This window comes from Rattus norvegicus, chromosome 8 (assembly GCF_021556685.1).
Source record: "Rattus norvegicus strain SHRSP/BbbUtx chromosome 8, alternate assembly SHRSP_T2T, whole genome shotgun sequence".
Taxonomy (NCBI): Eukaryota; Metazoa; Chordata; class Mammalia; order Rodentia; family Muridae; genus Rattus; species Rattus norvegicus.
The window spans coordinates 47,485,995-47,499,766 of NC_141541.1; the positions used below are offsets into that span (position 1 = coordinate 47,485,995).

The window sequence follows — 13,772 nt, forward strand, 5'->3', positions numbered from 1 at the left end:
TGTACCCAAAATTTTTGATATATAAGCAATGTCATAACTATTTATAGAAGGTTACTCCCTGAAGAAATACTTTCTTCAGGGATGAGCCGGTGGAAAGTAGAAGCAATTAAAAGTTGCTTTTTATCCTTCGTGTGACACTCATCAACTCCCTTGTGTAAAATATTCTCTGTGTTGTAAACTGTAGCAATCCATATGTTAAAGACTAACAATTAAGGCTATCAAGTATGGTTCTTAAATGTTTGTATGATGACAATTTCCTATCTAAAAAAATAATTCTTGTAGTTTGTAACTACTCTTTCTATTCTTTCCATCTATTTGGAGAATTGAATTCTAGTCATTTGTATTGAGAAAGGAGACATGCAATTTTAACCATACATAATGTTACATACTTGTGCCATAGTGTAAGAATTTTTTATTGATATTCACTTCCTACCATGTTTCAGTTCATTTCAAACCATTCTACAATTTTTAAATCTGTGGTTCAATAATTTCTGGCTTGTTTATAGCATGTCTCTTTTACTATAAATTATTTTGTATGTGATAAAATAAAAATATCCACAAAAGATTCATAGCCTTAATTGCAGTTGATAGTGAAGAATTGAAGATTTGAGAGTAAAATAATGAGCAGACGAACTGTCTACCTCTTTCCTTTAGTTCTAGACATTGTCTGGGGAAATTAGACATAACACACATACACACACACACACACGAAGAAAAAAGCCAGTAGATTAGAAATCAAGAAGGGAAGAAATAAAGAAATTCAACACTTTTCAGAATTTATTGAAAATTAAGGCACAACATACCTAAACTTACGGGACACAATGAAAGCAGTGCTAAGAGAAAAATTCATTACTCTGACATCCTTCATAAAAAAATTGAAGAGTGCATACACTAGCCACTTAACAGCACATCGGGAAGCTCTAGAACAAAAAGAAGCAAATACACCCTAGAGGAGGATACTGCAGGAAATGATCACTCAGGTTGGTAATCAACCAAGTAGAAGCAAAAAGAGCTATACAAAGAATCAACAAAAGCAGGAGCTGGTTCTTTGAAAAATATCAACAAGATAGATAAATATCTACCCAGAATAATGAGATGTCAAAGAGACAATATCCAAATTAACAACAGTAGAAATGAGAGACATAACAATGGGAACCCAGGAACTTCAAAAATAAAGTCACCAGATCCTACTACAAAAGTCTATATTCAACAAAACTGGAAAATCTGAATGAAATGGACAATTTTCTAAACAGATCCCAGGTACCAAAGTTGAACCAGGACCACATAAACCATCTAAACAGTCCCACCACCCCTAAAAACAATAGAAGCAGTCATGTAAAGTATCCCAAGAAAAACAGCCCAGGAACAGATGAGTTTAGTTTAGAATTCTATCAGAATTTCAAAGAAGACCTAATGCTCTTCAAACTATTCCACAGAAGGAACACTATTTAATTCATTCTAGGAAGCCAGAGTTACACTATTCCTAAACCCCACAGAGACTGAACAAAGAAAGAAAACTTCAGACCAATTTTGCTCGTGAATATTGACGCAAAAATAATCAATATGATTCTCACAAAACTAATCCAAGAACACAATAATACGATCATTCACTATGATCAAGTAGGCTTCATCCCAGGGATTCAGGGATAGTTCGTTATAAGGAAATCCATCAATATAATCCACTATATAAAAAAATCTCAAAGAAAAAAGACACATGATCATCACAATTGATGCTGAGAAAGCGGGGTTGGGGATTTAGCTCAGTGGTAGAGCACTTGCCTAGCAAGCGCAAGGCCCTGGGTTCGGTCCCCAGCTCCAAAAAAAAAAAAAAAAAAAAAAAACTTAACATGATGTTGAGAAAGCATTTGACAAAATACAAGTAGCCTTCATGTTAAAAATATTGGAGATATCAGGAATTCAAGGTACACACCTAAGCATAATACAAGCAATATACAGCAAACCAGTAGCCAACATCAAACTAAACAGAGAGAAACTTGAAGCAATCCCACTAAAATCAGGGAATAGTCAAGACTGACCACTTTCTCCCTCCCTATTCAATATAGTATCGAAAGTACTAGTCAGAGTAATTATATAACAAAAAGAGATCAAAGGGATACAAATTGGAAAGGAGGAAGTCAATATTGCACTATTTGCAGATGATATTATAGAATATATAAGCAAACTCAAAAAGTGTACCAGAGAATTCCTACAGTTGACTCACAACTTAAGTAAAGTAGGTGGATATAAAATTAACAGGAAAACCAGTAGCCTTCCTTTACAAAATTGATAAATGTGCAAAAAAAGAAGATAGGAAGACAACAATCATCACAATAGTCAAAAATAATATAAAATATCTTGGGGTGACTCTAACCAAACAAATAAATGATCTGTATGACAAGAACTTCAAGTATCTGAAGAAAGAAATCAAAGAAGATCTCAGAAGATAGAAAGATCTCATGGTCACAGATCAGAATGATTAATATAGGAAAAATGACCATCTTAACAAAAGTAATCTGCAGATTTACTGCAATCCCCATCAAAATTCCAAATCAATTCAATTCTTCATAGAAATAGAAAAGGCAATTCTCAAATCTGGAATAAAAACCACCCATGATCAAAAAAAAAAAAAAAAAAAAAAAAAAAAACAACCACAACAACAAAAATTCTCAACAATCAAAGAACTTCTTAGGGTATTACCATCCCTAAACTCTGTATTATAATACAGAGCAATAGTGGTAAAAATTGCATGGTGTTTATACAGAGACAGGCAGGTAGATCAATAGAATAGAATTGAAGTCCCAGAAATGAACCCACATACCTATGGTCACTTTAGCTTTGTGAAAGGATCCAAAATCATCCCTTGAAAAAGATACCATATTCAATCAAATGGTTCTGGTTCCACTGACAGTCAGCATGTAGAAGAATTCAAATTGATCCAATCTTATCTCCTTGTATAAAATCAAGCCCACTGAATCAAGGACTTCCATATAAAACCAGATACACTGAATCTAACAGAAGAGAAAGTGTGAAATATTTTTGAACACATTAACACAGGGGAGTATTTCCTGAACTGAACACCAATGACTCATTCTCTAAGATCAACAATTGACAAATGGGACCTCATAAAATTGAAAATCTTCTGTAAGGTAAAGGACACTGTCAATAGGCAAAAACAGCAACCAACAGATATGAAAAAGATCCTTACCAACCCTATATCTGATAGAGGGCTAATTGTAGGGTTGTGAGGTCCCTCGTCTGCTCTGTCACAGAGAATGCCGTCTGGGGAGGCAGGATGCAAGGAATGACTAAGCTTTTCCCATGTTGTCCCAGGATGGGTGTTGGGCCATAGTGAATCCCCTGGACACCACAAGGAACTGGAGAGACAGGGCTAGTTTGGGGGTACCCGGGTCTCTGAAGAGGCTGGTGATGTCTAGTTCTCAGGCTCTGTGACTTCAGGTACAGCCAGAAATCCAAGAAGGGCAGAGAACAGAGGGGGACTGCAGGCTGGGGCCAGGGAGAAAAGGGGCTTTGGCTGGGCTTGCAGGGAGGTTCTTTGGCTTGAGAATGGCCGTGGCCTTGAGCTTGGCTTGTTCTTGCCTAGGAGTACAGAGAGGCCTTCTATAGGGGAATAGATGATGACTCTATAGGAGACGGCCTTCTCCATGCGGCCCCACAGCAGATCCCAAGGAAAAGAGGCAGTCCATGGTTTTAAGGCATTTATTGTCATAGCAGAAAATGGATGTGTAAAACCATACCACACTTCTCAGGGTGGGCCTGAGATTAAATATATTTGGAAGGAAGGAATGTCTCAGAAGCAAAACTTCTTGGTTATGCTCTCCAGGCCTTTAGCATCCTCATTACAATGGAGATCTATCTTGAGCCTACATGACCACAGGTTATGTCCACTACATGTGGAGACCTGGTACTGAAAAATAGGTAAAGCACCTACAGTGCCTATAAGATTTCTTGGGTTTCTAGCCTTAGCTCAATCAGGAACCAGGCTACCCATCAGGGTCCCACAGCTAAAATCCAATATTTACAAAGAACTCAAGAATAAGTCCCAGAGAACCCTATTAAAAATGGTACACAAAGCAAAAAAAGAATTTTCAGCTAAGGAATATCGAATGGCCTAGAAGCTCCAAAATAAATAAATAAATATGATGTCCTTGTTCTTAATATTTGAGTAGTATTCCTTTGTGTAAACGAACCACATCTTCTGTATCCTTTCTTCTGTTGTGGGACATCTAGGTTATTTCTAGCTTCTGGCTATCACAAATAAGGCCGCTGTGAACATAGTGGAACATGGGCACCTCTTACCACGGGTGGGGCAACCTTTGGTTATATGTCCAAGAGTGATATAGCCGGGTCTTCGGGTAGATATATTTCTAATTTTGTGAGAAATCTCCAGATTGATTTTCATAGTGGTTGCACCAGTTTGCAATCCCTCCAGCAGTGGAGGAGTGTTTCTTTTTCTCCACACCCTTGTCAACATGTGCTGTGGCCAAGGTCTTTGATCTTAGCCATTCTGATTGGTATAAGGTGGATGCATTTTCAAGTTTACAAGCCAAAGGGCCCAAGTGAGGATCCCTCAATACCATTTGGGAGGGATAAGAAAGCAATCACAGAGTGGGACTGGGAGGGGAAGGAAGAGAGAAGGAGGGACCTGTGTGGGAGAACATAGGAGAAGGAGAAAAGGGGAAGATGATCAGGAGTGGTTGAAAACAGGAAACAAGTTCTGGAAGCCAACATAAAGAATGGAAACAGGTAACCTCAGGAGGTAGTAGGTTGGGGGACCCTATAAGATGTACCAGAGGCCTGGGAGGTGAGAGATACTCAAGGCTCAATGGAGGAACCTTACATGACATGACTTATAGTGGGGAGAGGGAACTTGTAGAGTCCATCTCCAGTAGAAAGACAGGGCATCAAGGAGTAATCATCGCACAGTCTTAAATTTCAACCTAGAATTGTACCTGTCTAAAAGATCGGCAGGGACAAAAATGGGGAAGAGACTTAAGGAAAGGAGGTTCACTGACTGACCCAAATTGGGATCCAGCTCAAGGGGAGGCTTCAGGACCCGGCACTATTACTAATGCTATGTTGTGCTTACAGACAGGAGCCTAGCATGACTGCTCTCAGAGAAGCCCAACAAGCAGCTGAAAGACTCAGATGCACATACTTACACCCAACCAATGGACAAAGAGCCTAGGATTCCTGGGGTTGAATTAGGACAAAGCTGGATGAAACTGAGGAAGAGGGCAACCCCATAGGAAGACCAGCCATGTCAACTAACCTGGACCCCTTAGATCTCTCAGACACTGAGCCAGGCAGTATACATGAGCTGGTCTGAGGCCACTGACTCATATAGAGCAAAGGTCTGCCTTGTCTAGCTCCATAAGAGAAGATGCACCTAAACCTGGAGAGACTTGAGACCCCAGGGAATGAGAAAGTTTGGTGGAATGGGAGTGGAGGGGTGGGGACATCTTGGCGACTGAAGTGTGTGAGGGTTATGGAGGGAATGGATGACAAATAGTCAGAGAATAAACCAGGAGGCAGATAACAACTGAACTCTACAGAAAAGATCAAAGAAATATAATAAGTAAATAAATAAATAAATAAATAAATAAATAAATAAATAACATAGTTTTAAAGACTAGGACACTTTTAAAATTTAAACATGCTTTATATTGGGATGTTCATATTTCCTCTACAGGCTTTTATTCAGCTCCTTCCTCCCGATTCCTGTTTTTATCACCTGTTTTTGCCTCCTTCAGTGATCGACTTTAACATGTAAATGAAATAAACCATTTCCTCCCCAGGTTAATTTGGTCATAACATAAACAAACAAACAAAAAAAACCACACATGAACTTTGTATCCTGTTTTTTGACATGGCAACTGCTTAATAAATGTGACTTAGCTTCACTATAAATGTCTCTAAAGGAGGAAATCACAATTACTTGAAGTAATGAGGATAAAGTTCTGGTTTCATTTTCAACAAGAATCTCTCTCATTCTAAAAGAACAAATTGTAGAATACAGTCTTTCCAAACACTCTAGTAGGATTTTTCAGAAGAATAACAGTAGATGAAATAGTCTCTAAACTGTCTGTAGTGTCTTTCCCAATTTCATTTTAGAGTGAGCAGTTATTAGTCTCACATCACCATGTATTTTCTATTTTCTTAAGGAAATTTCTCCTGTGTCCCACACCCGTTAAACACAGAAATGTAACTGGCTGATTCATGTTTGGAAAGGCAAACATTTCCAATCTTGGAAGTTCATAAATGTTATTAATTTTCAGATATTTTATATGCCTATTTCTGAAATATATTGGAGTCAAAGAAAAGTTCATTACCATAGAAAATGTTGTAGGTTTTTACTTGGATTCCTTGTTTTTCCATTGTCAGATGTTTTATTATCATCTACATTAATAGATGTCATAATGCACCATTTTACTGTGTATCAGATTTCTTATACTACAACATTTTCCACTATATAAAACAGAATTCATAGTATTAATAATGTTAAAATAATATCATTTGTTAACATACACATAGACTTGTGAGGAATCTCAGAGAAATGTACATTCAATGCTCCTATGCATTTGTGTGCATATGGTGTGCTTGTGTTATACATTAATAAGTTCACAGCTGTGGGGCAAAATCTTATAAATAAAGATACAGAGAATGATGGTATTAGAGTTTGAATAAAAATTGTTCCCTATCAACTAATGTGTTAAAAGTTTGTGACAGATAACCATACCCCTCCAAGAGGTGGTGAAAACCTGTGGAAGTGAGTCATATCTGGAGAATAACTGTCATTAGGGAAATCCCTTTGAGGAGTCCTCTTCTGTTGCTCCCTCTCTACATCCTGACTAACACAAATGATCATGCACCCACCTGATGCTTCATTTCAGCTTGAACCTGGAAACAATGCGGCTAGCAATAATGCACTGTGTCCTCTCAAAATGGGAGATAAAGAATTCTGCCCTCTTGTAGGTTTCCGTTAGCATTGAAGTCACAGTGATAAAGTAAAAATAAAATCAGTATCAAGAGCAGGCTAATGTCCTGATAATCTGATTAACACTGAAATGGGTCTAAGATAAGAATTTGCAAGAGGTTGGAGATGTGGACTAGAGATACAGAAGTCTGCAAGCAGGGTAATTATAACATGGTCTCAGAATACGAGAATGCCACTGGAAGTGTGGACAAGGAAGACAGTGCTATTGAACTTTAGTTTTATTGGGAATTGTGCTACAGGACATTTATATTGGATTCTGGAAAGAACGTGACTTCAATTTGTCCATGTTCTCTCTTTTATGGGGGACTGGGTTTAAAAATGAAGCACTGTCTTTTTATAACCAAATGAAGGAGGATGAGTGGCGATAATAAAAAGCCTACTGTATACCAAGGAAAGAAAGAGAAGACAACCATCCTAAATTCACACAGGAGTGTGATAGAGCAGTGGAAGGTGTGAAAACACAGAATGGTGACACAGGGCAGAGAAGCAAACTGAGGGGAAAATCACCCTCCAGAAGAAGTCGCCATGAGAATGTGACACTTGACACCTGACCTCATCAACTTCACATGAATCAGAATGTATAGAACAAACTCTGAAAGTGGGATACCAGGCTGCTATTGGGAGAGAAAAAAAAAAGATAACATGCCTCTGGTCTTGACTGTCACTTGCACTGAAAACTGAATGAGAGGGATAAAGAGGAGGACATCACAAGACCAGACACTGGAAGCATTAGGGGGAGAAACTTGCCAGGTTACCAATGGATGCACAGTCTTGAGCCACATGGAAAGGGAACAAGACTGACCATGTGCTTACCCCTTCTATCCCTTTATACCATAAAGACTTACTAACTCAAGACCTTGACACAACACTCTTTCAGTCTTGGAAACTATTCTCTATAGGAGTTCTGACTTTGTTATTTTCTCTAAAGCTCCCCATATGGGGAATAATATTTCTTTCTAAAACTCACCTTTTATGTGAGGTCCCTGAATTTCTCTTAATCTTATTATTATTATTTAACTAAGACATAATTACAATAAATATATAATACAATATATATATATATGTATATATATATATATATAAACAGAATTTCTCACCTACTCTTGACCCTTCAACCACTCCATGTCTGATGTCCCCTACCTCCCAAATTTGTAGCATCATGGCTTTTAACCATTGTTACATATTCATATAAGTAAGTCAATACATAAATAAAACTTGCATAGTCTATTCAGTGTTGCTGGCAAGTATTTGCTTCTAAGGGTGATGATTTAGGTATTGAATAAAAGGGGGTTCGTTCATGAAGAAGACTAATTCTTCATCTCTTTGCAGTGTTTAATTGCCTTTATACATTGTTGTAGGGATTTCTTTATTCAAACTATGAAGGCAAGAACCCCAAACCAGGGTGGTTATTCAGTTTCTAGGATTCTGACTCTCAACCAAAGAACAAGAGCAGACAAAAGCAGCTACAAAGTTTCAAAGAGCCTACCAAATTCCCATTCAAACAATGTAAAGACCTCTTGGTTTAAAACTAAGTAATTATTTTAGTATTGTTATCTCACTCCACATTTATCTGTCTATAAATCATCTAATTTGCACGGTTAATATTTTGCAACTAAAGTGAGAAGTATTAGAATAAAGCAATGGAAAAGTATTTTGGTAGGTTGGGAGCCAAGATGCTCCACTAAGAGAAACCGACCTAACACAAGAGGTTTATTGGGGGATCAGAGAGACCAAAAGACCATCATCTTGAAATCAGGACAAGAGAGGGAGAGGGAGAGGGAGAGGGAGAGGGAGAGGGAGAGGGAGAGGGAGAGGGAGAGGGAGAGGGAGAGGGAGAGGGAGAGGGACAGGGAGAGGGACAGGGACAGGGAGAGGGACAGGGACAGGGACAGGGACAGGGACAGGGACAGGGAGAGGGAGAGGGAGAGAGAAGGATAGGTAGGGCAGGGCAGGGGAGGGCAGGAGAGGGGAGGGGAGGGAAGGGAAGGGAAGGGAAGGGAAGGGAAGGGAACAAACAAGACAGAAAGAATAATCTGCGATGGGCAGAGCCTTTTTAAAAGGAGTGCCTGTCAGTAGTAGAAATGCATTGCACCTGGCAGGAATGGGAATGACATAGGCTTAGTCACTGAAATGCAGACTTGCAGAACATGCCTGATTTACAACATGACATGTATAATAAATATACATCCATTTCAAAGTCATGAGCCAAGGAGGCTAGAAAAAGTACATTAACATTATATAGAAATGGGAAAATTATTAAAGCTATGTGCTAGTGAAGAATAATTTAAACTACTGAATAAAAGCAGTCATTGCATACTTTAGGAGACAGGAAGGAAAGGTATAAGACTTTAATGTCATCTGCTAGAATGAATGAACCTTCTTGCTAAGTTAAACAAGGTTACAATGAACAGCATATGGCTTGCAGCAGTGTGGTTAGGACATGGGAGAAAATAAAAACTGAAAATTTACCCTATGGGTAAATGATGAAGTTAGATTCGGAAGGCTTTGATGTGGAAGAAATCACTTTGTGATTTAAAACTTCAGTAGAGCCTTTCAAACATGAAATTGTTACCTCTGTGTTTTTATTTTCAAGTTGAAAAACAATATCATTTAAGTTATTCATAAATATTTACAGAGGAATATCCATACTTTTAAATTTTCCAAGAAATCTGCATACCAACTTATTTCCCTATTTCTTCTTGTCAAATTATTAAAACCAGATGACTCTTGGCCAATAGAGGGTTTGTTGATGATGTTTCCCTAATGACCAGCTGGAAATTTTCATTATCCACCAGGGGGCAATAAAGCACATTAAGTAGAAGACAGAGGACAGAGCAGCCCCTGTGCTACAGTGATTTGTTCTGGGATAAAAACCACATATCTGGGTTGGGATTTAGCTCCACAGAAGGGCACTTGCTTGCCTAGGAAGCCTAAGGCCCTAGGTTCGGTCCTCAACTCCGGAAAATGAGATAAAATAATAACCACAATAAAAGCAAAATAACAAAAATCCCAGATCCAAGAAACTGATTATCTGTAAATGTAAGGACCTGGAAGTCTCAGCTGATATCTTAGTGCAGGGGCAGACAGCAGAATGAAGCAGAAATTCCAGGGGTGATTTTAACAGGCAGAAAAGCCCCCACCCTGTTTTTTCCATCTGTGGGTATGAATACCAAAAGGTATGTAGAATGCCCCAGAATCAAAACAGAAATGTTTTGTCTGCTGGAGTCTGAGAAGCATTTCTAGGGAGAAACTAAAGAACTCACCTTGAATTTGCTACACAAGAAGGATTTCTAGCAACCGAGCCGACTGTGGATGGTATCACAGCTAGTGGGGCGGAGTGATGGGAATGGTTCCTTCCAGATGCATTACACTGAGGAGCCAGCTTGGTGTCACCGGCAAACCTGATTCATGTGCCATCTTGATTACCAATAAACTGCTTCATTGGGGGAACGACGGAAGGATTTCACAATTGGAATCATGTTTCCAGGCTCTTCAAAATACCAATACGTTTTTAAAATTTCAGAATGGCAGTAACTTTAGGGGTCATTAGTCAGAAAACTATGCTCCCATTTTATAGTTTTTATGTAAACAAGTGACAGATATGAATGTATCAGTAAAAGAATGTCATTTTAATATATGTTGACTTATTTTTAATTACATGTGAATGTGTGAGCAAGATTGTGCACTTTAGGGCAGTGCTAGAGATCTGATGGTACTGGAATTACAGAAGCTTGTCGCACAACATCATTATTGAAATCACCATTGGGTTCTTTGTAGGAAGAGTTTGCACTTAATCTCTGAGCTATGTCTTCAGCATAAGAATGTCATGAGGAAATAATAAATGGATAAACATTTCTTGGAATGTGGGAAAGATACAAAAATGGTTTAGGAAACAAAGATGGTGATGTAATCCTGGAATTGTGTCACAAGGAATGTTACAGGCACTCCCATCACCATATGCATGAAGAATTCAGTCTCTTTCAAAAGACTCTAATGTTGCAAGTAAAAAAAAAAGCATGCTAATTGTGCATATATATATACATATATATATTCAATCATATTTCTATGAGTATAGTAAAAAGTAGCACTGGACATTTATATTTCAAATGGTTACAATTGTTCATGTAAAAGCCATAGCTTCAAAAACTTAACTACAAATACACTTAATTTAAAAATTCAAGAAGCCCAATTATTAAGTCATGCAAATGTTTCTAAAAATGTATTACTGTCTTATTTAACAAAATAAATTATCACTTAAAAATAACAGTGTTCCAGTCTTAGAAAGCAAAATAACTATAGGATAATGTTTGTTTTTAAAAACCTATTTAAAAATAATATATGTACTTCCAGGTAGGCAGATTTGGGGGCACACCAGAGAGACAGTGGACTCCATCCACAAAGTCCAATAATGCCTTACTTGTTTCATTCAAAATAACCAAGAATTCATAAAACCATGATTCATGAGGATGTACTGCATGCCTTCCCTGCATATTCAACAGCCTCTTTGGTTGAAAAGTTTTGCTTAACCAAGTTCTTCATTTCCCATGAATTGTCTTCTTCTTACAATCTTATAGAAGGCAACTTTGACATCCTTATTCCGCAGACTGTAAATCAAGGGGTTCATCATGGGCACAACAATGGTGTAAAACACAGAGGACACTTTCCCTTGATCCATGGAGCTGACTGATGAGGGCTGAAGGTACATGAATGTTAAAGAGCCAAAGAAGACCGCAACAGCCAAGATGTGGGAACTGCAAGTGCTGAAGGCTTTGGATCTGCCCTCAGTGGAGCGAATGCGGAGGATGGTGGCCATGATGAAGGTGTAGGAGCTGAGGATGGTCAGGCCGGGAACAATAATATTAAATGAACTGAAGGACAGTGCTAGTACTTCATTGATAAATGTACTGGAGCAGGATTGTTCCAGCAGTGGTAAAAGATCACAGAAGTAGTGGTTTATATCCTCAGCCTTGCAGAAAAGCAGTCTAAGCAGGCAGACTGTTTCACCTGTGGCACAAATCAAGCCTACACTATACACCGCCACCACCATACAGGAACACACGTTGTAGGACATGGTAACATTATACAGCAAGGGGTTACAGATGGCAACATAGCGGTCATATGCCATGGCAGCTAGCATGTGACACTCTGAAACAGCAAAAACATCAAATAAGTAAAACTGGGCCATGCATTCTGCGTAAGAAATGACACTCTTCACCATGACAAAGTTCTCCAGCATTTTGGGCATGATGACACTGGACTGGCAGAGGTCAACCAAAGACAGATTACTGAGGAAGAAGTACATGGGGGTGTGCAGGTGAGGACTGAAGAGGATTAGCATGACCATGCCCAGGTTTCCTAGGACTGTGACCACATAGATTCCTAGGAAAAGGAAGAACAGGGGCAGCTGCAGCCCTGGCTTCTCTGTTAATCCAATGAGGACAAACTCAGTCACAGTGGAGTAATTTCCTTCGGCCATTTTCTTCTGAGCCCCTATGGTGAGAGAGATTTAAGTTTTTAAGACACGTGCTTAATGTACTTTTACATTATAAGTGTTCAAATAGAAGCCAAGATTTTCTGTCAGATAGCTCCACTTCCTTATCAGTATTATTAGTCAGAGCCTTGGGACCTAAATATATGAGGTATGTAATCAAATATCAGATAGGACAATCACCATTATATTCTATGTTCTATGAGTGCTAACATGTAATATCTAATTCTGTATCACACAGTAAATACTATGTAAACTTGATGTTACTCTTTCTTTTTTTTTTTCTTTTTCTTTTTTTATTAACTTGAGTATTTCTTATATACATTTCGAGTGTTATTCCCTTTCCCGGTTTCCGGGCAAACATCCCCCTCCCCCCTCCCCTTCCTTATGGGTGTTCCCCTCCCAACCCTCCCCCCATTGCCGCCCTCCCCCCATAGACTAGTTCACTGTGGGTTCAGTCTTAGCAGGACCCAGGGCTTCCCCTTCCACTGGTGCTCTTACTAGGATATTCATTGCTACCTATGGGGTCAGAGTCCAGGGTCAGTCCATGTATAGTCTTTAGGTAGTGGCTTAGTCCCTGGAAGCTCTGGTTGCTTGGCATTGTTGTACTTTTGGGGTCTCGAGCCCCTTCAAGCTCTTCCAGTTCTTTCTCTGATTCCTTCAATAGGGGACCTATTCTCAGTTCAGTGGTTTGCTCTTTCAATGGGCTTCTATGCACAATTTCTAGTCATATTAGAACTCCAAATGCAAAATAATTTTTGATATGTTGAAATAATGGCAACATAAATGACAACATAAAAACCATTGACTCATATCATACTACTTAGGGGAAAAACACAATAGCAACAACAAAAAAGTCTTTCTATACTCTTCATGTTTTCTCAACTTCATAATATAGATGCTAATTTTTGCAATGGGGACACAAGGTGCAGTTTTAAGCAATCTTATATGACTGCAAAAAATTCTCTTTGTAAATTATGTGTTCCTGTATGTATTAAATTCCAACAAATCTACAAACAATAACTACTGCATAAGCTTAAAATTAGGTAAGTTCACAAAAATCAAACCATCTAGAAATATTTTTTCCACAAGTTTGCAACAAAGAACCAAAGAACCCAATTAATATACCATTGAAGTAATGATCTTTATAGGAAAATGAAATAAAATAATGAAATGCTATGCACTTACAATTATAAGACATTGTAGCTGTTTCTTACCCACTCTTTCCTTGCCTTTCCTGTTTGAACTTCCTGTAGGGGTTTTTATGGA

At 38.4% G+C, this 13,772-nt stretch overlaps 1 protein-coding gene across 1 annotated transcript; it reads right to left on the reverse strand.

The window, feature by feature from the left end:
- Positions 1 to 11,537: 11,537 nt before the first annotated feature.
- Positions 11,538 to 12,491, reverse strand: Or8g36b (olfactory receptor family 8 subfamily G member 36B). Its single transcript, NM_001000959.1, has one exon. The coding sequence runs from the start codon at positions 12,489 to 12,491 to the stop codon at positions 11,538 to 11,540; it is 954 nt and encodes a 317-aa protein (NP_001000959.1).
- Positions 12,492 to 13,772: the final 1,281 nt, after the last annotated feature.